This window comes from Pseudopipra pipra, chromosome 18, assembly GCF_036250125.1.
Source record: "Pseudopipra pipra isolate bDixPip1 chromosome 18, bDixPip1.hap1, whole genome shotgun sequence".
Taxonomy (NCBI): Eukaryota; Metazoa; Chordata; class Aves; order Passeriformes; family Pipridae; genus Pseudopipra; species Pseudopipra pipra.
The window spans coordinates 6,378,793-6,400,180 of NC_087566.1; the positions used below are offsets into that span (position 1 = coordinate 6,378,793).

The 21,388-nt window shown below is 39.8% G+C and overlaps 1 protein-coding gene across 2 annotated transcripts in view; it reads left to right on the forward strand.

Annotated features, from left to right (window-relative positions):
- TTC28 (tetratricopeptide repeat domain 28) overlaps positions 1-21,388 on the forward strand; it is a 121,601-nt gene that overhangs the window by 7,128 nt on the left and 93,085 nt on the right. For both annotated transcript variants that reach the window (XM_064674810.1, XM_064674811.1), the window contains exon 2: positions 360-638. In XM_064674810.1, the coding sequence (XP_064530880.1) occupies positions 360-638 (279 nt within the window). The remainder of the gene's footprint in view (positions 1-359; positions 639-21,388) is intronic.

Consider the following 21,388-nt stretch of genomic DNA (forward strand, 5'->3'; position numbering starts at 1 on the left):
CCTGGCAACTATGCTTAGTGCGCTAGAATCAAATAGTGTGGCTGAGGAGGAAAGCACTTGTGTGTGGAATGCAGCATACATAAACAGACTACAGCTGCTCCTGTGACATCCTTCGTAGGGAATGATGCGTTTTGTAAGACTTTTCTGTTACTTTTGTACCCTCAGAAAGGGATATCAATAGATAAACAATGTACTTTTTTTAAGAATCTGATTCTGAATTCATAATTTGTTCTGCAGTGATGCTTGTGGCTTTAATTTCTGCTGCACGGTTTGTAAATAGTTTGATTTTTTTTTTCTTTCCATTTTTGGAGTAGCATTTCTCAACACTAACATATAATTTCTCCCTTTGCCCCTCCCAGATTTCTTTCTTTGGATCCAAATCTCTTGGAAGAAAAAGTCCTGACAGTCCCATGTTGAGCAAAGCTGAATTTGTTGAGAAAGTTCGCCAGAGCAACCAGGCTTGCCATGACGGCGATTTCCACACCGCAATCGTGCTCTACAACGAGGCCTTGGGGGTCGACCCCCAGAACTGCATCCTCTACAGCAACCGCTCGGCAGCCTACATGAAAATCCAGCAGTATGACAAGGCCCTGGATGATGCAATCAAAGCACGACTTCTGAATCCCAAATGGCCGAAGGTAAGGAAGTGTGTTTGTCTTCTGGGGAAGGAGTAACTCCTGTGGGGCTGTTGCTCACATACGTAACACCCAGTGTAAACAACTGCATGTATTTCTGTACTAAAGTCTGGTTTTGCTAAAAGCTCCAGATAATAATATATTTTGTGTTTAAAAGTTGTTTGACTTGAATTACCTGTTGGGTATTAAACAGTTTTCTATGTAAACATACCGTTCCCCAGTGGGATCATGCTACTATTTTACTGTTTTAACCCAGCATGGTTTCTGGGTTGTGAAGACCAGACATCTGTTTTAATGTTTAATGTAGTCATCATTCGTCAGCATCCAGGAACATGTGGTTGCAGAACTCTGAGAGGTATCATGGAGATTCTTATTAGTAATGGAGCGATAAGGCCTTTCAAAATAGTGTTCAAAGAGTGTTTGTGTGTAGTATATTTTGGATAAACATTTGAAGAAATATGTATCTTGGCATTCTCACTTAGACCTGACTATGCAAGGAAACATTTGTAAAGAGTAAATGGTGTTGGTTGTTTTGGGTTTTTTGCTTGTTTGGTTTGTTTTTTTGTTTTTGTTATTTTTTGATTGTTAAATGGTTTGTATTACTGAATGCCATAAAAGATTTTGCATATATTTGTATGAAGGACTATGTCTAAGAAAAGAAAATTTCATTACTGTCATTAAACTCTAGCTGTCCAGTTCAGTTAACTTCAGGGAGCTAAGGAGTATAAAAGCCAGGGTGCCTGTACTCAGTTTTGTATCCTGGTTCTGGTAGTGATTTACTATAGAGGTGACTTAGATGAAAAGTTGTGAAAAGGTTTCATAAAAGAATACTTTCAAAATGCCAGTCGCAGAAGTATAACAACCTTTGGAAAAGGTTGGAAAAGACCTGTGGATCAAAATAGAAGATAAGATGGAAAAGATTTACGAGCTAAAAATCTGTGTTAAATGAAGGCATTACTAACCATCTGTGAAATACAGAAATAATAGAATATGTATTGATGCAGTACTAAGGTGAAATATTTAAAAAAAAATTCCCCAAACATTCTTAATATAAAATAGTAACAAAAAAATGAGACTTTTTTCAGGTAGACTGTATCACTGAGTTAAAAATATGAAGTAACTGTTTTGATTCTAGTTCTGACCATGAACAAACTCTATTTCTTTGTTTTTTTTTTTTTTTTACAAAAAGTCGGGTGGCACTTTTACAGAACAGTTTGAGGCTCACTGGTGGAAAAAGTACTGGCAGACCTAAATAATGGTGCCGTGATGCCATGGCATCTGTTCTTGTTTTACTGGATCAGTGTGTAAAGGATATCTTGTTCCATGATGCAGTATGTTCATGTACTTTGAAAGTTACTATCAGTCTGCAATGGGAGAGTCAATGTAGCTTTTCCAGGCTTCCTGTCCTGTATAAAGCTCACCCCCAGTCCCTGGTTGTATCTTCCCTTTTATCTTTTCACAGCGATACCTTTAGTTTGTCAGTGCCTCACACACTCTCCTCTTTTCTCTCAAACTGTCAGAATCCCATTTGGAATCTTACCTCTGGTTTTAAACTTCAGTGATCCACTGGTTTTTTTTTTTCAGATCATCAGTATTTTGCTTCAGAGGCTGTGTCTTGGCCATGTCCTCTGTGTCCGCACGTGCATTACATGTCCAATCTGATCTTTTGTTGTCATGGTTCTTTTAAGACTTTGTATGTAGAAACAGATTTTTGTTTTCACTTGGGCAGGTACTTTGAGAGCATAAACATGAAATGAATTTCCCTTCAAGGCCTTTCATTAGCTGGATTGAAGGTCGAAAAGGTGTTGAACAGAAATTATTTGTAGAGGTTGGAGTCTGACTGCACTGCCTGCCTTCATTGACACAGTTGTGATAGAAGTCTCATAAAAATGGCTTGGCTGGGAGTGTGGCTTGGCTTTTATTTAGAAATTGTGCTACTACAGTAATTGAGATAATGAAAACCCACAGCTGAATGAACTACTTTTTGTCCTCTATATCTTCATTCCACTGGAGTTGTGATTTTCACACTCTTCTGCATAGTACTTCCCTTTTTCTTTGAATTGTTTCCACAAATCATCTGTAGTGACTTATGTTTTAGAAGAGAATGAAAAATTTTTGCCAAACTCTGTTTGTCATTAATTTTTCAGCTCCACAATGAGGGTAACTGTTGGCTTAAGACATCTGTATCTACAATCTGAGGCCATTCACTGCCACTGTCTTCATTCTGTGTCATGAATTTGTGTTAGTTTGGTGAGGACTGGTTGCTTTAGTTGCTGAATCTGACTGTGCCAGTCTCATCCCAGGGCGTTTCTCCAGTCAGTGGTTTTTTTCAAGCCTTCTCTGTCTTGTTTCTTCCCTTGTGGATTTGTTAATTTCTCTTCACGTGCTCTTTCTTATTCTTTCGTATTCTTTTCCTCGGTTTTCCTGGTTTTCCAAAAAATTTAAATTAATTAATCAGCTTTTTTTTTTTCTTAGATGCCTGGAGTCCTATCACTGGTCCCCACAGAACAGAGACCAGTGCCTGCCCATCCTCTTCCCCTCAGGAGGAAGTTGTAACTGCAGTGAGGTTCTCCTCTTATTTTTGTCCCTCTTCCCACTTTACTAACAAGTAAATAAGGTGGTCACCCTGCACCCCGATCAGCGTGTGAATAAGGAAAAGTGTACTTTGGGGACTAATTAACTAGTCTGGTATTTTTTGAACACAAACATTTCACATTGGATTAAATATCTAATCCCAGAAAATAGGCAGTGGTGTTTTTAAGCTTAGAGGAGGTGCAGGTGGTTGGGTGTCAGGCTGGGTTTGCAGTGTCTCTACATAGTACAGGCATGTTTATTTTCTTAAGTGTGTGTGTGTAACTTGTCAGCTGAGACAACAGGAGGGCTCTGTCTGAAATTGAAAACTTAAGTTATATATTTCAATATCAAAGTTGCTTTACAGATTTTTTAAAAAATAATTGATTTTTATTGATAGGGAAGAACTGGAAAGATTGAAACTTCCATGTACAAAGTCTAAGCGAGTTTATTAATTAGCCAGAAGAGGGAGCTTAGACAGGGACAGCTGGTATTTGGTTTGAAAGGCCTAAGTTTTAAATACAGAACCTGACTTCCTTTCACTTAGGAAGCTGAACAATTTATTTGAATTAAGGTTTTTTGAGACTTGTACTATTAAATGTAAATTTCTTTGTTTCTTTTCCTCCTTTATCTTAGATATGTATTTTGTTAATTCTTGGTTTTTTTTTAATTATCAGCATTTACAATGATAATGGGAAATATCACAATCTTACATGTGTTTTAAGTAAAAGTATTTTCCTTCTTTAACCAGGCCAATGCATTAAGCTGATTTTTTTCTTCAGAGGATGACAATCAAAAACAAAACAAAAAATGTTGTGAAACAAAGCTGTGAAAGGAGACAATGTAGAAAGTGAGAAAATGGTTGTTCTTGCTTTCATACTTTTGAACACAATTGTGTATAACTTTGAAATTTCATACATCTTATATGAATTTTCATACAACTTATATTTCCAGTTAAGGTCTTGAGTTAATTTAGGTTCTCATCCCCCATCTTCCTCCCTCCAGCCCAGTTCTCTCAAGATACTTTTTCATCTTTTTTTTTCTTTAATACTTTTGAGTCCTGCAAAATCTGTGCAACGTTCCTTGAAAGTAATAGAGCTTAATTTCCCTTCTTTCTGCTGTGGGCACACTGGTGTGCGTGTCCCCAGGGAGCTGCCCTCAGAGGTACTGCACTTAGCGCTTGACAGCTTCAGTTCAATAAAATCTGTGGCTGAAAGTCATCCTCTTAACACCCTCACCCCAAAATCTGTCTTTAAAGCATTATTTAGTGTGGAGTAATAAGCAGGTATGTTTATAGAAATGCATCTGCTTATCTATGCAACTCCAGACATGAACGATGAGGAAGCGATCGCAGGCAGCAACTTCAGGTCTCTTGCAGACCAGAATAACTTGCTGTGTGTGGCTGGAAAGTGTTTGTTACAACAGTATATAAACCTATTTGTGGTGTTTGTCTGAGAGGACCGGCTTGTGAGTCCTGCTCTTTGAAAAATATTTTGTGTACATATCACTGAGAAATGCGAAGATAACACAGTATTTCAGGAATTATGTTGTGTTTTGGGAAAACACAAATAGAGGCAAATCAGATCAGGCTCATTTTGTTCTTTGATTTCCCACTGAACAGTTTTCTTTGTTTTGCTGTTGATCACACTCTAGAAAATTTTTATTCTGTTTCTCTTCAAAGCCATGCAGCCTTAGGCATGGTATGTGAAAATGGAGGGATATATATTCTGTCACTCTGACACCTGAACAGTCTTTCTTTAGTTCTTGTGGATTTTGAGATATTTTTAAATCTTCACATTATAGGAAAAAAATATGCTGTAGCTTAAATGGTTTAATTTTGTACCTAATTCTGTGCTAAAATGTAGATTTCATTACCAGGTAGAGTGCTGGTTTCAGTGCTGTGACAGCTAACACAAAGGTATGAATGGCCTACTGCTACTGAACAATTTTTTGGGTTTTGGCATTGATTTATTGGCTTAATCTCCTGACAGAAAAGTTGTTCATTAACAGGAGATGAAATGACTTTGTCAGATTTGAATACTTTTGGCTGATAGGACATTCTCAACCAAAGTTAAATGGAAGCAAGAACCACAAAGATGGATGTTTTCAGCACTCTGAGGGGTACCTTGATTTTATTTGATTTCTGGGTTCATTGTGAGTAGAAGGACTGGGACTGGTGTTTGAGGAGCAGTGTTCCCTGAAAAGTGCAGTGGGTTACTGAATGAGGGGGGGCCAAGTTGGCAAACAGAGCTGAAGATGAGGGTTCAGTAACAGTCTGTGATTATTGCAACTGTTCAAGCCACTGAGCAGGGAAAAATGTTATTTCTTAAAACAGTGCCACCTTTTCATATCAACGTGTTTTAGAGCTACAACACCTTTTAGAGAAAAGGTGAATAGTCTGGGAGAATGTAGTTAATGCAAAAGGAATGCCTCCTGCATATGTAAACTGAAAGTAACTAGGAAGAATTACACCACTTTTCATCAGGCACAAGTTTCTTTTACGGTCTTTGTCTCTCTTAATTTAAAATTAGTCGTCTCAATTTCGAAATGTGGCTTTGTACTTGTAGATGGAGAAGAAATCTGAAAGGAGGAAGAAGGGAGATTGTGAGCTCTGAGGCCTTTGGATGTTTGCAGTGCAAGAGGTGTTTAGATGTTGTCATCTAACTGTAGGGGAATTGAGCGGAATAGCTCACACTGGTATTTTGTTAAGTGACTCCAGCTGTCAGTCATGTGACCAGGCCTTTTACAAGTAAAAGGGACACTTGGTCGTCTTGAAGTTCTCCTTGCACTCCTGCCCAGCTTTATAAATGTACCCTCATGTGCTCTAGCAATCCGTAGCAACCTCAGAGTTTCTCAGTGAATTGCAAGCAGAGTGCCCACCCTCAGTCGCATGTAAAGGTTTTGAGCAAAGAATGTGACTTGACCACATAACTTTTTTCATGAATAGACCTCTTGTTTTTAATTTGATGAGCAAGGAACTTTCCAGTCCTGTCCTCCAGCTTACAATCTGTCTTTAATTTGCAGAAAGTTGCATTCCAGTTTTTCAGACATAAAACCGTTTAACAGACTTTTTTGACTTTGCTAGAACTTGCTGTGTTACGTTACTGTGAGATTTCTGCATTTGTTTCTGTCTTTTTGTGTCACAGAATCAGAGCATAGTTGAAGTTGGCTGGGACCCCTGGAGATGATGTTGTGCTGCCCTCGCTGCTGAATGCAGAGTCAGCTAGAGCAGGTTGTCCAGGACATTGTCTAGTCAGTTTTGAATATCTCCAAGGATAGAGACTCCACAACATGTTCTGGTGTTTGACCACCCTCACCAAAAAGTTTTTCCTTGCATTTAAATGTGATTACCTCTTGTCCATTCACTTCTTATCACTGACAAGAGCCTGGGTCTGTTCTCTCATTGCCCCCCATGAGGAACTGATGCCCATTAGTAGGGTCTCACTTCACTGCAACCTTCCCTTCCCCAGGTTAATCTGGAGGTGCAGCACAGCTGCACACTCTGCAAACTTTCAAAGGTCAGGCAGGGAGTTGGAAATATTGTTTAACCCAGGACCCAGGTCCCAGTCTGATGATGATCCTTTTCTCTGTGTCAGGTGTTTTTCCAATTAGATATTTAGTTAATGAGCATCATGTAGTTTTTTGACAGCTTTATGGAGTTAATGTTTTTCCCAATACTTAAGTTCACTGGAGAAGTATTCCATTACCTTCTGCCATGGTTATGGCATCGCTCAGAGGAAAGCTGCTGTGCAGGTGAGATGTAGATGTTCTTCTTTCCCTCAATTCGTAAAATTGCAGAGCAGTAGCAGTACAAGATGGGAACAGGGGGTGGGGACACAGTGGATGGATGACACTATAGTTATGTCATCCTCAAAAAAAAATGTTTTCACTTGTAAGGCTTGTCTTTCTTAAGTAAATATACAGGAAAAATTGCTCCTTTCTAAGAAATCGGCTTACTGCCTTAGAATTTAAAAACCTTACAAAGGTACTTGAGTGTCAGCATCCAACAAATCAACACAATTTTTCAAGCTCTTACTGGGGGGTTTCATTATTCCTTTCTTTGTTTTCTGGAATCCTTTTGTATATGGAGTAAAGCAACTTAAAATTTTCTTTTATGGAACCGAATTGCAATTTTTCTTCTTGGTCTAAATGCTGTAATGTAAATTTCTCTCCAGGAAGGTGCTGGTTTTTTTCTCCACAGTTTTCTTGCCAGTGGAACTAGTTATGCTACTATGCAAAATGGTATACTGTCTTTTATTCCTCGTATGTCTGAATATCTAAAGCACAAATGCAGAAATAATTCTGAATTTCAGAAATGAGGCTTGATCTGCAAGGGTGGTAGTTAAGGAAATGTATGTTGTTACCTGCTCATTGAGATTTGAGCACATTGCAACTGGATAGCATTTTAAGAAATTTGGACTGTCTTCATTTATTTACACAATATGGATTTGGTACCCCGTAGTTTTGGACTAAAACCTTGGCATGTATTGGTACCTCTTTTTCTCATCTCCCTAAACCCTGAGGATTTGTTCGCCAGATGATTTTTCTGATCAGTTTTCAGCTTTTCAGTGATTTTTCAGTTTTATTATTCTCAAAAATGAGATATATATTCCTTATTTTTACTCAGCGTACAAGGATTGGGCTTCCTCATCTCGGAGATTAATTTCTTTGCTAATATGATTGATCATAGTGGTGATCCAGTCTGGAGCTGTGGAATTGTGGAGGACTGGAGTGCTGTGTGGAGTGGTGAGCGCAGCACATGAGAGGGCGCTCTGTGCTCGGGGGTTCAGCAGGGACTGGGATCTCATTTCGGCTGTGTGTGGATATTCGCATTTTTTAGATACTTCTGAATGGTATTTTGTTAATTTCTTTCCACAGTCTGTACTGCCCGTGCTGCCTTTTCTGTTTGTTTGACGGCAGGCTGGGGTGGCTGCCGTGGCAGTGCTCACAGCTCTGCTCCTGGGGCTGCTGTGGGTGTCACTGATGCTCAGCAGCACAAGGAGAGTGGCTGTTCTGAGCTGTGCTTTCTGGACTGGTTTGCTTTACGCTCACGTTGTCAATACACATTTGGTTTCTTTGTGTTTTAATTGTTTGCTCTATTTTTGTTAACCTACTGACTATAAGCCCCTTATTCCCATTTATTTTTCCTTTTGCTGTATTTATATTATGAGCTGCTTTGATTAATCAGATCACCAATAACCACGTCTCACATGTTTTTGGTTTTGTTCTGCAGCTAATAGTCCTGTTAGGCTTTGCTATCCTAGATTTATCCCAGCTCTCTGAATTGATACTGTAGTTCTGGTTGCCCAAGGACTAGAATTTGAGCAGCACAAGGGAGACTGTCTAGAATGTTGTAGATTATAGGGACTGCAGTGAGCTCTCCTCTCCTTTGAGAGCTGCCCATAGGTGTCTGTGTGGCAATAAAGAGCAGGAGGGGATTTGAGGGGATTCAGGGATGCGGGATCTGTTTTTTCTATAAAAGACAGGAATGCTCTTGGATACCTGCATTTCTTGTTTGGGTGTACAGGCTGATACGTCATGGCATGTCTGGGCATCACTGGATCCTCATCACAGATCTGTAACCTCAACCAATCTCTGAGGAAATTAAATGAAATGGAGAGTTTGGGAGAACAAGCAGGCAGGAAAAAATACTAAAAATGGATAAAGCAGGAAATTGCCTTGACTAGCAAGTCAGTGGGAAGCACTCAAGGATACCATTTACACAGTGTGCTGCACTGTGCCAAGGGCAAGAAAACCTAACCAATTAGTAGGGCTTTGCTGAGAGCTACCTGACAGCTGAATATGTCCGTGGCTTCACGTTGTGCCTTCCTGGCCTCTCGGTGCCAGCAGGGGTTTGTTCAGGTCACGTTGCTCCTGCCATCTCAGCTCCCTGTAGCCCAGTCAGATGTGAAGTGTCTGCGGTCGTGTACAAGTAGGAAATGCAGCACAGGGATAATTGCTGCATTAAGCACAGGCATTTTCTGAGACAGGAGCATGATGACAGTTCAAACTAATGAAAACAGGGAAGAGATTTGTAGCAATTCTTTTTATTTCTATAAACCTATTGTCTGAGTCACTGCTCTGTTTGTTTCTGAGGGCGCTGAGGTCTGAACTGTTGAACAAAGGACGTGATGTTTCCCTTTTGCATCTTTGTGCACGATCTCTCCTTTGCTCCAAAGGGAAAATTATAAAGCCCCTTCCGTTATATGGAACAACAGAAATAAATTACTGGTAGTTTTGCCGTTATCCACTAATATAGAGCATTTGCCCCATAAGTTTAAATGAAAGGTTGAACAGTACTGTGATTTCTGTCATATAGACACTCTAGTTTCAATTTGATTTTCTGGATTTAAGTTAGTTTTGAACTCTTTCCTTTTTCCCTTCAGTCTGGAATGTCAAGTTTCTGTCCTGGAAGTCAAATAACTGAATTTCTCTAGAAGTTATTAGAAGTCTATCATAAATACAAGATTTTTATGCTTTTCAGTGCAGTTATTTTTGTAATTTCTGATGACTTTTCCAGAAGTTGGCAGTGGTATGTAAATTCCTGTATTGCTTTTTTCATTCTAAAGCTGTCGAGGAGCCAGCTCATAGAAATAATAGGTCATATGAATATTGATGTATATAAAAAGTATAATAAAGGCAGCCTTTTCCTTAGTATCCAGTATTGGAGACTGTTGTCCCCAGGCTGTGTATGTGATGGTTTTTGTTAGTCTTGCCAGGGGCATTGGTCTGTTCCATGTGCTTGATAGGCCTGTAAATGAAAACTATTCCTTTGGTTTTTCTTGTGTTAGATCTAATACAGTGCTCACTTCCCCTGGTGGAAAACCTATTTTTTATTTGGACAAATGTTAAATTTATGGTTTTATGATTCATTTTTAATGGACTTCTTCAAAGATGTATACCAAGCCCTAGATATTCTGGATGCTAACAAAGGGAGAATGTATTTTGATGAAACCGTTGTTAATAGAGGCTCATCTCATATGGGAACTCGAAAGAAACCTTCTTGAAACACTGCATTAAATATGTACTTCGAGCATAATTTTCCATCCTTTTTCAGGGTGAAAAAGGAGGTTTAATTTTTGCCATGGGTACTGTAGTCTGTATTTTACTCACTGTGGCTATCTGCTTGCAGGCTTCTGTCCTTCACAAACAAAACATGAAAAGCAGCGCAAGACAGAGCAGAAAGAGGATTGTGAGTTATTGTACAAAATACTTAAGCAAGATGATTTTATGAACCCACATCCTCACAAGCACTAGGACAGATGTATCACAGAATCATAGAATCATACATAGCCTTCTGCCTCTTAGACACTCTGTTCCCTTCAGCTAACAGGTGATGTTGCCTCTTCTTCCATGAGAAGTGCCATGCAGGATCAGACTGAAGGGCCTCATTGTGGAGTTTAAGCTCTGCTGTGTGTGAGATGTTTAAGGAAACAGGCTCTGCGAGGAATGTTTTCCTAGCAAACATGTCTGACAGGAGCCACAGATTCAGGGGCTTTCTCTCCTAGAGGTTACACCTGAGCTGTTGTATCTGTGTTATCACTGATGGACTTCTCCTCAAGAACTGAATTTCTAAGCCCATTTCTCCTGTAGAACCATACCATCTAGTAGAATTCAGTTTCATCGTTTCTCTAAATGTGTGAAAAAGCTAGTAAAACGTGGTTTTATTTCTGTTGCCATGGTAACATTGAGGTTGTGTTTGCTGGACAGCTCCCCCGTGAGTTGGGCAGAACATGGCTGGGTCCTGCCTCGCTCCATTGCACTTTTGGAATAACTCAGGACAGGAATTCTGGACAGATTCTCTTTTTTAAATTTTCTTGTTATTTTTTCTTGGTTCGTAATTCAGTCTTCATTGGTCCAAAATACAAAATAATGGTTCTCCTTTGCTTTTCTTTTACCAGATGAGTGGGAGCTGGAAAACAATCTTAGACTTTGTTGTAAGTGTAACCTTTAGCCTCCCTCAGTTATCAGTCAGGAAGATCTATGAACTTCTTGATTAGCTTTTGGTTTTCGTTGCTTGGGCATCTTGTTTTGGCCCTGATAGCTCTCCTGCAGTGAGCCACAGTGTTACCAGAGGTTTGTAGTCACTAATGGCGATTTATTTTAATTGCCCTGAATCCTCTCCCATGCCTTTAGAGATACGTGTCAAGCTTCAAGGCCTCTTACTCATTTAAATGTTTGCTGGGAACACGGACTAGTAGTCTCATTCCGGAGAATTCAGATGTGTGATGTGCTCATGTTTATTTTATGGTGATACATCTCGCTGAGTTGCCATTGTTACCAGGCTGTGCGAGGAAATTACTTTTTATCACTAGTAGGGTGGATGGAAAATGCGTGCAACTGTATTTCAGGGAGTAAATTTTTCATGATTATAGCCCATGGGTACTAAATAAAAAATGTCAGCTTCTTGGATTTGGTTGCACTATAAAAGTGTGCCTAGAAATAATGGCTTCTGTGACTGTTTGGGAAAGGACAGCTACAGCACTGAGCCCTCCTAGGCTTAAAGCAGAAAATATGTGCACTTAGCTCAGAGGGAAATGTTTGGTATTGCAAGGTACAGTTACTGAGGCCTTGGAAAGCTGTAATGGAATAGGGAATGCAGCAGGAAAGGAATGCGAATAAGAGGAGCGTGTGTAGTAAACATAGCTTTTTAAAGAGCCTAAATTAGTGTTTCAGTGAACAAAAAAGAAATCAGTTGCCTGTATGATTTCATGCCCTCCCACATTTGTTCTGCTTGATCTCACACTTGGGCTGCAGCACAGAGGGAGGATACTGATCCTGGAGTCTGCAGAGAGAGCAGCAGTGAGCACTGAGCTCTTAGTTAATGATCTAAACCAGCAACTCAGTCCTGGCTCAGACACATCCATTGTCTCTTATGCTCTCACACAATTTCTCCTCCCAAATCCTAAAGCTTTTATTCTTCTTTTTTCTTCTGTGTCCCCACACAAAATTGTGCTTAAACTAGACCAAAAAAAAAATCACAGAAAAGTAATTTTTATTGTTGGCAATTTAGAGTGCTCAGTACTGTTAACTACAGTGATAAATCATATCTGGAACTATAAATATTTTTATGCCTTTGTAAATATGTTGCATATTATGTTGGTTTTTGGTTGGTGCTTAATAAAAATAGGGAAATCTAAAATTTGTATGAAAATAACCATCTGTATTTCACTAATTAAAATTTTACAGTAGCTTCTGTGAATTCGTGTTTTATAAAATCACACAATAGAACAGAAAGGAGCAACTTGAATGTAGCATCTACAACTCTCCATTCTGTTAATATGAGAAGAAGCCAGTTTTGCCAAGAAGGTAAGTGTGGTGAGCTCACTGGTCTTTCAGATGAATTTTTTGCTTTCTGTCACAGTGAAGAAGGTGATGTTTATGTTTTACTTTACATGCCTCTGAGAATGTCTGTATATATTGCTACAACTCCCCAAAATCTTAACAGTACCACATACAGAAAGTTTGTTACCTATTTATTTCCCTTAGTTTGGGGTTGCCCAAATCCCTCGGTGTCTGAAGGAAGCCCTGTCCTCTTCAGTTGAATTGAGACCAAAGGACAGTTGGGAAGCAGTGTCCTTGTTAGGGCTGCAGAAGTGAACAGCAGCATTGTTCAAATATTCCCACTTTCAATATTGTGTAGCCTTCAGGTTTAGCCTGAGACTATACTGGAGAAACTGGCTCCCAAGGTGAGGTACTCACAGTTGTGTGGGAACTTCATCTACTGTTTTTTAATGAGGTGGTAATAATAAGGATGGAGAAACACATGCTGCTCGTGATCTGGAGGTACAAGGATTTTATTGCTGGTAATACACAGGAACCAGGCACGAGAAAATTTTTTTTCCCTTGAAATATTTCCCAACTGCTAAATATCTAAAAGCCCTTTGAACAATATCTAATGGGTTTTTATTTTACCTGAAAACAGATAGAGAATGTGAATATTTCTCTACTAATGTAGGGAAAGCTAAATTTGCAGTCAAGAATTTGAGCAGATGTCCAAAACAACTGTTTTTTATAAGATAAAGCACCCTCAGTCACTTGCACCAACAAAAGTTGTTTTGTTTTTTATTCCCTGCTCACAAAAATTAACCATCTGCTCATTAGAAGTGTTAGAAATGGAAGAGTGAAATGGGGCTGGTGTGGCTTGCAGCTTTCTGGCAGCTGCTGAGAGATGTAAGTAGTGTTTACTACTACTTTTTGTATAATCACAGACTGGTTTGGGTTGGAGGGGAACTTAAAGCTCATCTTGTTCCACCCCCTGCCATGGGCAGGGACACCTTCCACTGGAACAGGCTCCAAGCCCCGTCCAACCTGGCCTTGGACGCTTCCAGGGATGGGGCAGCCACAGCTTCTCTGGGCAACCTGTGCCAGGGCCTCACCACCCTCACAGGGAAAAATCATGAACAGTGGCATGGAGAGGCTGATATCAGAAATAACAGAGCATGTGAGCACAATTTGCATCCCAGCAATTCCTGTGCCACGTGCACAGCAAGGTCAAGAGTCTTAGTCGGGTGCCCAACATTCCCTGGCTAAGCCCTCGCTGGGGGCATCTTAGAACTGCACAAGATGACAGCTTTCAAGATGCTGCCAATAAACTTTAGGCAGCTGTAGGTTAACTTGCAGTCTGCTTTCCAAATATGTTTCATGTATCTTTGGAGTCAAATATCTCTTCAAGATGTTCTGAAAAGTAAAAATCAAGGAAATACATTTCCAACTCTAGATTTTTGATACTGTTTGCTGTGTGTGAACTGGGGAACTGGCTGATGCATTTCAAAGGATTAATTGAGATAATTTTTGAATTAGCTTGATTGCATTTGATTATAGACTTAGTTGGGAAATAAGAATCCTGTGAAGATTACAGTTTTTATGTAACTAAATAGTAGTTGATGCTTAATAACCCGTAGTACTTGGAACATTGACACTTTTCTGAAAGATAAATATGCTAAGTAAAACTGACCTTGATTTTGAAATGAACAAGGGTAATTGCTAATAGAGAAGATGATGAATTAAGATTATCTTTTATTGAGCTTGTCCTGGCACCCCCCACAGCTGTCACAGTGGTAGCCAAGCATACAGGAAAGGAGAACACCTCTTCAGGCAGGTGGAGAAGGTGGGTAGACACAGCTATTAAAGGACAGCCTTGTTAGCCCCCTCTATTTTTGCTGTAGCCATTCCAACACGGTAATTAATCATCTTGGGCTATGTCTCAATCTAGGGTTGATGCACTGCATTCTAATTAAACTCATTAGTGCTCCATCTCTATGATCACAGAATAACTTTCCTTTAAACCTTCTATAAAGACTCTGTCAGGAGTAACTTGCCAGGAAAACAGATAAAGAACTGAAATTCAGCAACATAAATTTCCTTGTATTGCTGGTACAAGTGAGGATGGACCAGAAATGTTCAGAACTCCCCGAGATGTCATTAAAACAAATGGCCTTGTAACAGTCAGTCTAGGAGTTCTGGGTTGTCTCTTCCTTGTTTCAGTGTCTTTTAAATCTGGTATTTCTAAGGTCTTTTAGTTTATCTGCAATTGTGATTCTCTTCATATAATGTGTTTGTTTCCCCACCAAAAGTAAAACGGAAAATACATAATCCTGGAGGATCATATGTGACAATTAATTAATCAGAGATTTTTCCAATGGAAGAGGTAGTATAAACAAAACATGGACATTTCAGTGTGGGAAGCACTACATAGTTATGTGTATATATAATTATTAATATTAATATAAAGCAAAATATTTAGTTTAAACACTGGTCATCACTGGGAAAAAAAGCTAAAATAATCATTATTTAATAATAATACTGGGTGAAAAGGAACTCATGGGCATTAACTGTGTCTCTATCGTGACCTTTCCAAAAGGGCTCTGAAGTGACTGTCAATTCCTGAGAGCAGCTGCCCAGTGCCAAACACAGCAGCTGGGCTCAGGAACCTTTAGTCAGGGCAGGCAACAGGAAAAGGTGCTCTTTCATTTAGGAGCGGGGTGACTTGAAATCATGCAAATGCCCTCATTTTTCTGTTCTGGAGCACTGGTATCTGGAAACGCTCTGATGGCAGCAAAGAAGATTTCAATGGAATCGCTGTATCTAGAAATGCAAGTACTGTCTTGGGAGAAATGGATTTATGGGCTGCTGCTGCCTCGAGCCAACGTGCCTGTTAATTTGTGATAGACGTAGCTTCTGGCTTTGTCCTGTTTCTGTGGGTAACCTTTGAGTGACCCTTGGCTGATGAGTGAGCTGGCTCTCTTGCACGTGGAACTACTTTGCATGAGAGGAAAACTGAAATTTTCATTTTGAAGCCTCAATGTGTTGCAGTTTTTCTCCACCTTTTGCTGCCTTGCAGGTGACAATTAAGCCCTATTGGAGCGAAATGTGACCTGAAAACTGTGTTTTTCACCTCTGTTAGAGAAATTATTGCAGGGAAATCTTACAGCTTTGTCTCTCATCATGACTTTGTTTACCAGTTGCAGTATCTGTACATGTACTTCCTTCTGGGTGCCTGTTTTGGGATTGATAAAAGGAGATGAAGCAGAGACCCAGTTCTGGTAAATTCCAGGGTCTAACCCTGCAGCAGTTCCTGACTCTAGGGCTTTCCACATCACCTACGACTGTGTAAGTCATGGGTCTTTGATCTTGACATATGTCTGCCTTTCTTTAAAAGGTTTTAAAAGATTTTGGACATGAATATTTTTCAGATACTAGAATTATTTTTCTTCTGATTTGTCCTACAGTGTAAACCCTATTTTCTTAAGTGTGCCAAAGAGCTTCCGTGCTGTTGAGGCAGTGGCAATTAATGAATATCACACAAGATGAGACATTGATCTCATCTCGAGGGAACAATCAATCTGTACTGTGCCACCTACTATTACCCTTAGCAAAGAAAAACAAACGTAGCTTTCTTTGGGAAATACAGATTTTCCACTTCCAGGTTGTTAAAGAGTTAAAAACCCACTGTGAATAAAAGGAAAAAGGGTTGTTCTGCTGAGAAGTAACTGAGTAGTTACAGCCTTGAGCAAAGAGAAAATGTTTGCAGGCAGGATAGAACATAAGCAATTTAGGAATGATTTGAAAGCTGTTTTCAAGTAATGGGAAGTAGAATGGGTGTGAGTGGGAGAAAACGCAGCACAATAGATGAAACATCGAACAAGGTTTTGCAAGCGGAAAACTTTTTGGGCTGGAAGTGAGTGCCGTTCCCCACGGGGATGCTGGGGCTCTGTTTTGGTGGTCTGTACAGTAGAGACTGAGCTTTGGCAAGCTGAGGAGTGCATGATGTCATTGGATGCAGAACACATGCACAGAGAGCCAGGAACTGCTGTTCGCGCCGCAGCACTGCCAGATGTGTGCGCTGGAACGCGCTTGGAAAAATGGAAAAACCATCTATAAAGATGCTGAGAAATGTCCTGTGCTGAGCCTGGTCTCAGCCACAGTATGTGCTGAGTACAGATATGCTCTGTGGGATTTCTCAGTCCTGGAGCCCGAGTTCTGTTCTCAGGGGCAGTCCATGTAGAAATGCCTTTCCCATTTTTTTCTGTTGTTCAGAGATGAGCTCTGAGAAACTCCTGTTTTATCCAGAAAACATATCTAGAGCTTCTTTGTATGATTTGCAGCAGAGGAGAACCAAAGGAATCCATTCACTCCAATTTCTACTCGTACTTCCTATTAGGAATGGTTCCACCATGCCAGCAATTGGTCCCTATACTGATGCACAGCTCTCTCTGCAGATTAACCAGCCTCCAGGAATTATTTGAATCTCTTACTCAACAATGCTTCACATGCAATAAAAACAAAGGTGGGTTTAAGGCTTTTTGTATTTCAGAGTGAAAATATGTATTTCTTTCCTAGATTTTTTTGTCCCCTAGATTTTGAGGTCAACTAAGAGTATTTGTATTTGTTACAGAATGTGTTGCCTCGTTATTGGTGTACAAAGACTTAAAATATAGCTTGGCTTCTTCCTTTTGCAGAGGCTCTAATTAAAGGGAGGAGGGGAGCTGCTGGAAGGCAGCAACAGGAGAATGCCTACAGAAAGTCAGGAGTTTCTCATCCAAATGAGACAGTGTTTCAAGCATGAGAGATTTTTTATATTTCATTTCTATTTTATGTTTCCTGATGATTTGTCCTGCTAAAAGGATCATTGCTAAGAAATAGTATTATAATTTTGCTGGTCTGTACACAAGACTACAGACAAGTCTCCTGTATTAGTCACGCAGGTGAATTGCTGCTCTGGAATCTTTGGAACTGTACCGTTCTGAGTGGTCTGTTTAAGGTTACTCTAATCGTTGCCTCAGAGGAATGTGAGATCTGTAACTTGCTGGGAGATTAAGATTTTACACTTGTTGAGTAGAAATCGTTCTGCCGAGCTCAGAGACTGTACCACAAAAGGGATCTGGTTCCTCCTCTTTGGGCTGCCCAGGCTTTTCTGGTGAGGACTGGTGGCAGCAGTGAGACCACAGCGCGCGGTGGTGCTTCTGCAGCTTGTGAACTGAGGCACCACGTTGTGTCCTGTGCCATTTTAGTAAGGAGGAGCACAGCCCTGCAAGTGTCACTGTGCTTGGATAAGTGTGGTAAGTGCTCTCAGACTCCAAGGCATAAACTTCTAACAAGTGGCGTCAGAAAGTTTTCTTCCTCATAGATAAGATGCACGATTTGCTGTCTTCTTCGTTCTGCAGAAGGAGGATCTACAAGAGGTATGTTCCCAGACTGATTGGGCTGACTTTGTCTGTTCTGTCAGAAGGAGCAAGACCCAGCAAGCTAAATGACTGATTTAATCAGCCAGGCCAGATTTAGGGAACAACTTGTCTAATATCTGGTCTGGGGTTCCTGTAGCAGCTCAGTTCAGTCTAGCAACAAGAACTCCTTCTCTTTTATTTCTTTTTTTTTTTTTTTTTTTTTTTTTTTTTTTATTTTTTATTTAAATTGAGCCTGGAATTATTTGGAATAAACCATTGTAAAACTATTTTAGTTTTAGGACATTAAAGTCGTGGTTGTTAGGCCTAAGCCTTTACACAGGCTAATTAGAAGGAGAAGGATAAGAGTAAGCTTCTCTGAAGTGTAAATCTGAGCTTATTGGCAGCACTTTACCTAAACTCTGATGCTTACAGAATGGTGATCAGGTAGCGATGTGGAAACCTGACAGTCACTGCATTTCTGACAGCCTGCCACGATGTCATGTAGAACAGAGTGAAAGTGTGTTCCCAGGCAGAAGAATTTATCAGCATAATTTGTCTCTCTTTTGTCTGTCATCGCTTCTACATGGAGGATATAAAGAAGGCATCGTGTAACAGTGAAATTCAAGATCTGTAGAGTCTTTTCCGTTTCTCCTAGATCTTAATAATTCACAAAGTATTTAGGCAGTTCTTCCCCTTTATTATTTTTGCTTATACCAGTCAGGTAATTCCTTCCCACACTTGCTCTTTTAATGTTTTTGACACACATTCAGAACTTGCTGTCAGCGGTACTGCATATCAGATACTTTCCACAATCTTTTTTCCATCTATAATTACTTATTACATTTCAGTTCTAATTGTGTTTTCTGCGCTGCACAATGGCTTTTGGGGCCTGGGCTTTGGGCTGTGTGTGGGATGCCAGAGTCCTTGTTCTGAGGGCTCCAGACGTGTCAGCAGGGGTGTTCTGGGAAAGCAGATAATGTTACTCTTTCCTGTTTGCCCTGCCTCTTTGCCCTGCAAAGAGTCCCTGTTTCTGAGGTATCTGCTGATAATCTCACTTTTTAAATGGCAAAATGCGTGCTGGAGAAAAAGAAAGGTGAAATGAGTATGAGTGACTCTTCAAGACTGTTCGTGCTTTTGGGTTGGCTGTGGGGTCACCTCTTATAATAAATCTTTAATAAGAAAAGAGGCTAATGCAAAAATAGATTATGGAGTAAACTTCCATTTACATAACCTTGTAAAAAGTATCTAAAATCAATCTCTTATCATCAGTAAACACTTTCATGTAGATGCAGATTGCATTTTTTCTTATTTTTATTTCTTGTGAGTAGCTCACCTCTCACCTTTCCTGTCAGGCATGAATGGAAATTGCTGCATGGTTGGCTCCTTCTGTTTCTCTGTGTAGAAAAATTTTAGTACCTCTCTAAGCCTTATGCTCTTCCAGTGCTGGAAGAGCACATGAAGGTAAATGAAGCAGCTGTGTACTTTTGTATTTTTAGGCTGGAGCCAACAGCTGTCCTTGTTATTCTTAAATGCTCTCAAAACTTTATGCTGAAAAATGCCATTGAAGTCTGGTTCTGACTAAATGTTGTGTGATGTTGCAGTGTGCTGGTTTCTCTGCTGTAGGACAAAGCTGACTGAGGTCGCCTTTGTCACTGAAAGGGTTTCAAGTTTTTATTTTGAGGTTGGGAGCAGATCTGGGCTGACAGTGGTGTCAGTGATGAGGATAGTGTAAGTTAAACCTCCATCTGGACATGCTTCTTCACAGCAAGCTGCACTAGATGATTGTTGTAGGTCCCTTCCAACTGGAACTATTCTATTCTAAGAATCTTAGATGTGACTCCTCAGAGAGGCCAAATTGTCTCTGTTCCAATGAATTCAGTGATGCTGGAGAGTTTTACAGCAGCTTAAGGTTGCTTCCGACTTTTGAAATGGTTACCTCTGACATGGCAGTGACAAGGCATTCTTCAGATTAACTGTAGCCTACAGAAAGAACTGCTCTTTGAACATCTTTCTGAAGAAGATTTATCTGATTTTGGTTTTAAGACCTCGTTGGCTGTGTGTCTGTAGACACTTTGTCATTGTACAGAAGTTCAGATTATTCCTGTCCTCTGTTCTCTTACTTCTGCAGCAGTGAAAAGGGCAGCTGTGAGCTGCAGCACACTGTGCTTTGGGGAGAAATGGTGCTACATATGGATGAATTGTGTCACATCTCTTATTCATACAGTCCTGACTGAAAATGTGAACAGACACAAACAAAATTCCTGGTCCACATTTTACAAGGAAGTTCAGCAGTAGAACTGCCTATCATTCTAAATCAGTAAGAGAAGACTCCTTAGAGAGTTCTAAGTGCTGTTTCTGACTGTTACAGGATCTTTTGCTGAGTATCTCAGGGCTCAGGAGTAGGATAACTGGTGTAACGTACCTACGTTTCCACTGTGCGAAAGAGAAATTTTGAATAGACAAAACAGACCTTTTACAGTACAATAGTTTTATTGTGTAGCCCTTTCAGAGGAAACAAAAAAAGAATTTTAAATGAAACTTTGCATTTGCGCTTCTATGATTTCTTTAAATTTAGAAAGTATGTTCTGTGTCCTGAAAAATGGGACAAATTTAATGTGCAGAGTATGTCACCAAACTGTAACTTCCTCCCTGCTAACCTGTGAGCTCCAGAACAGGTATTTGTTAAAGCAGTTTGTGTTTTTTTTTCTTTTTTGATAAATACTGTGGATTTTTGATGGACAGACTCTGTCAAGGAAGAACACCACCACTTAACTTTGCTTCTTGGAGCTCTTGGCAAATGGGACAATTCATCTCATTATGCAGCTAGTTGCATTTCTTACATGAAATTAATTAGCACAGTTTGTCTTTCTCCCCCACCTCTATTTTGGTGACTAGTGCCTTTGAATTATCCCTTTTCTGTCCTTCCTAGGTGTTCAGACTTCACAAACTCTTTAAAGCTTACGCTGACAAGTGAACACAATATTTTTCTGTTTTGTAGTGTTGATTCTTTTTTTAATAATTACTTTTATCTTGCTTAGTAACATACCAAGATTAAATATTTGGGATTATGTGCTGGAAGTTTGATTTATTTTATCTTTCAGTTTCTTCATGTAATTGTGAGGTGTGCGTGGAGTCCACCTCTTGGGAGAAGTGTCTGTGTGAGGATATGATTTTAAACCATAGTTGAAAGGTTTCACATTTAGACTGCTAGTAGGCTTTGGGAGGTTGCTCAATTCCTCTAGTGTACTGATGGAACTGTTTCCACAGTCCTGGAGTCTCTTTAAAGGTACCACAGCCTTCTACTTTCCTGCTTGGTGTTATTTCATATTCAGACACAGAATTCCTCCATTTCAACACAAATCTTTCTTTTGAATCATTGCCTCTTCCAGCAAACCATCATCTCAGGCCTATAGTCCAAGCTACTGAGAAGAGCAGGTTTGTTTTCAGTCTCACTGCCATCTGTTTATAAGAAAATTTAACTTGCAACTGAATTTCTTGAAAGAATTCATATAAGTG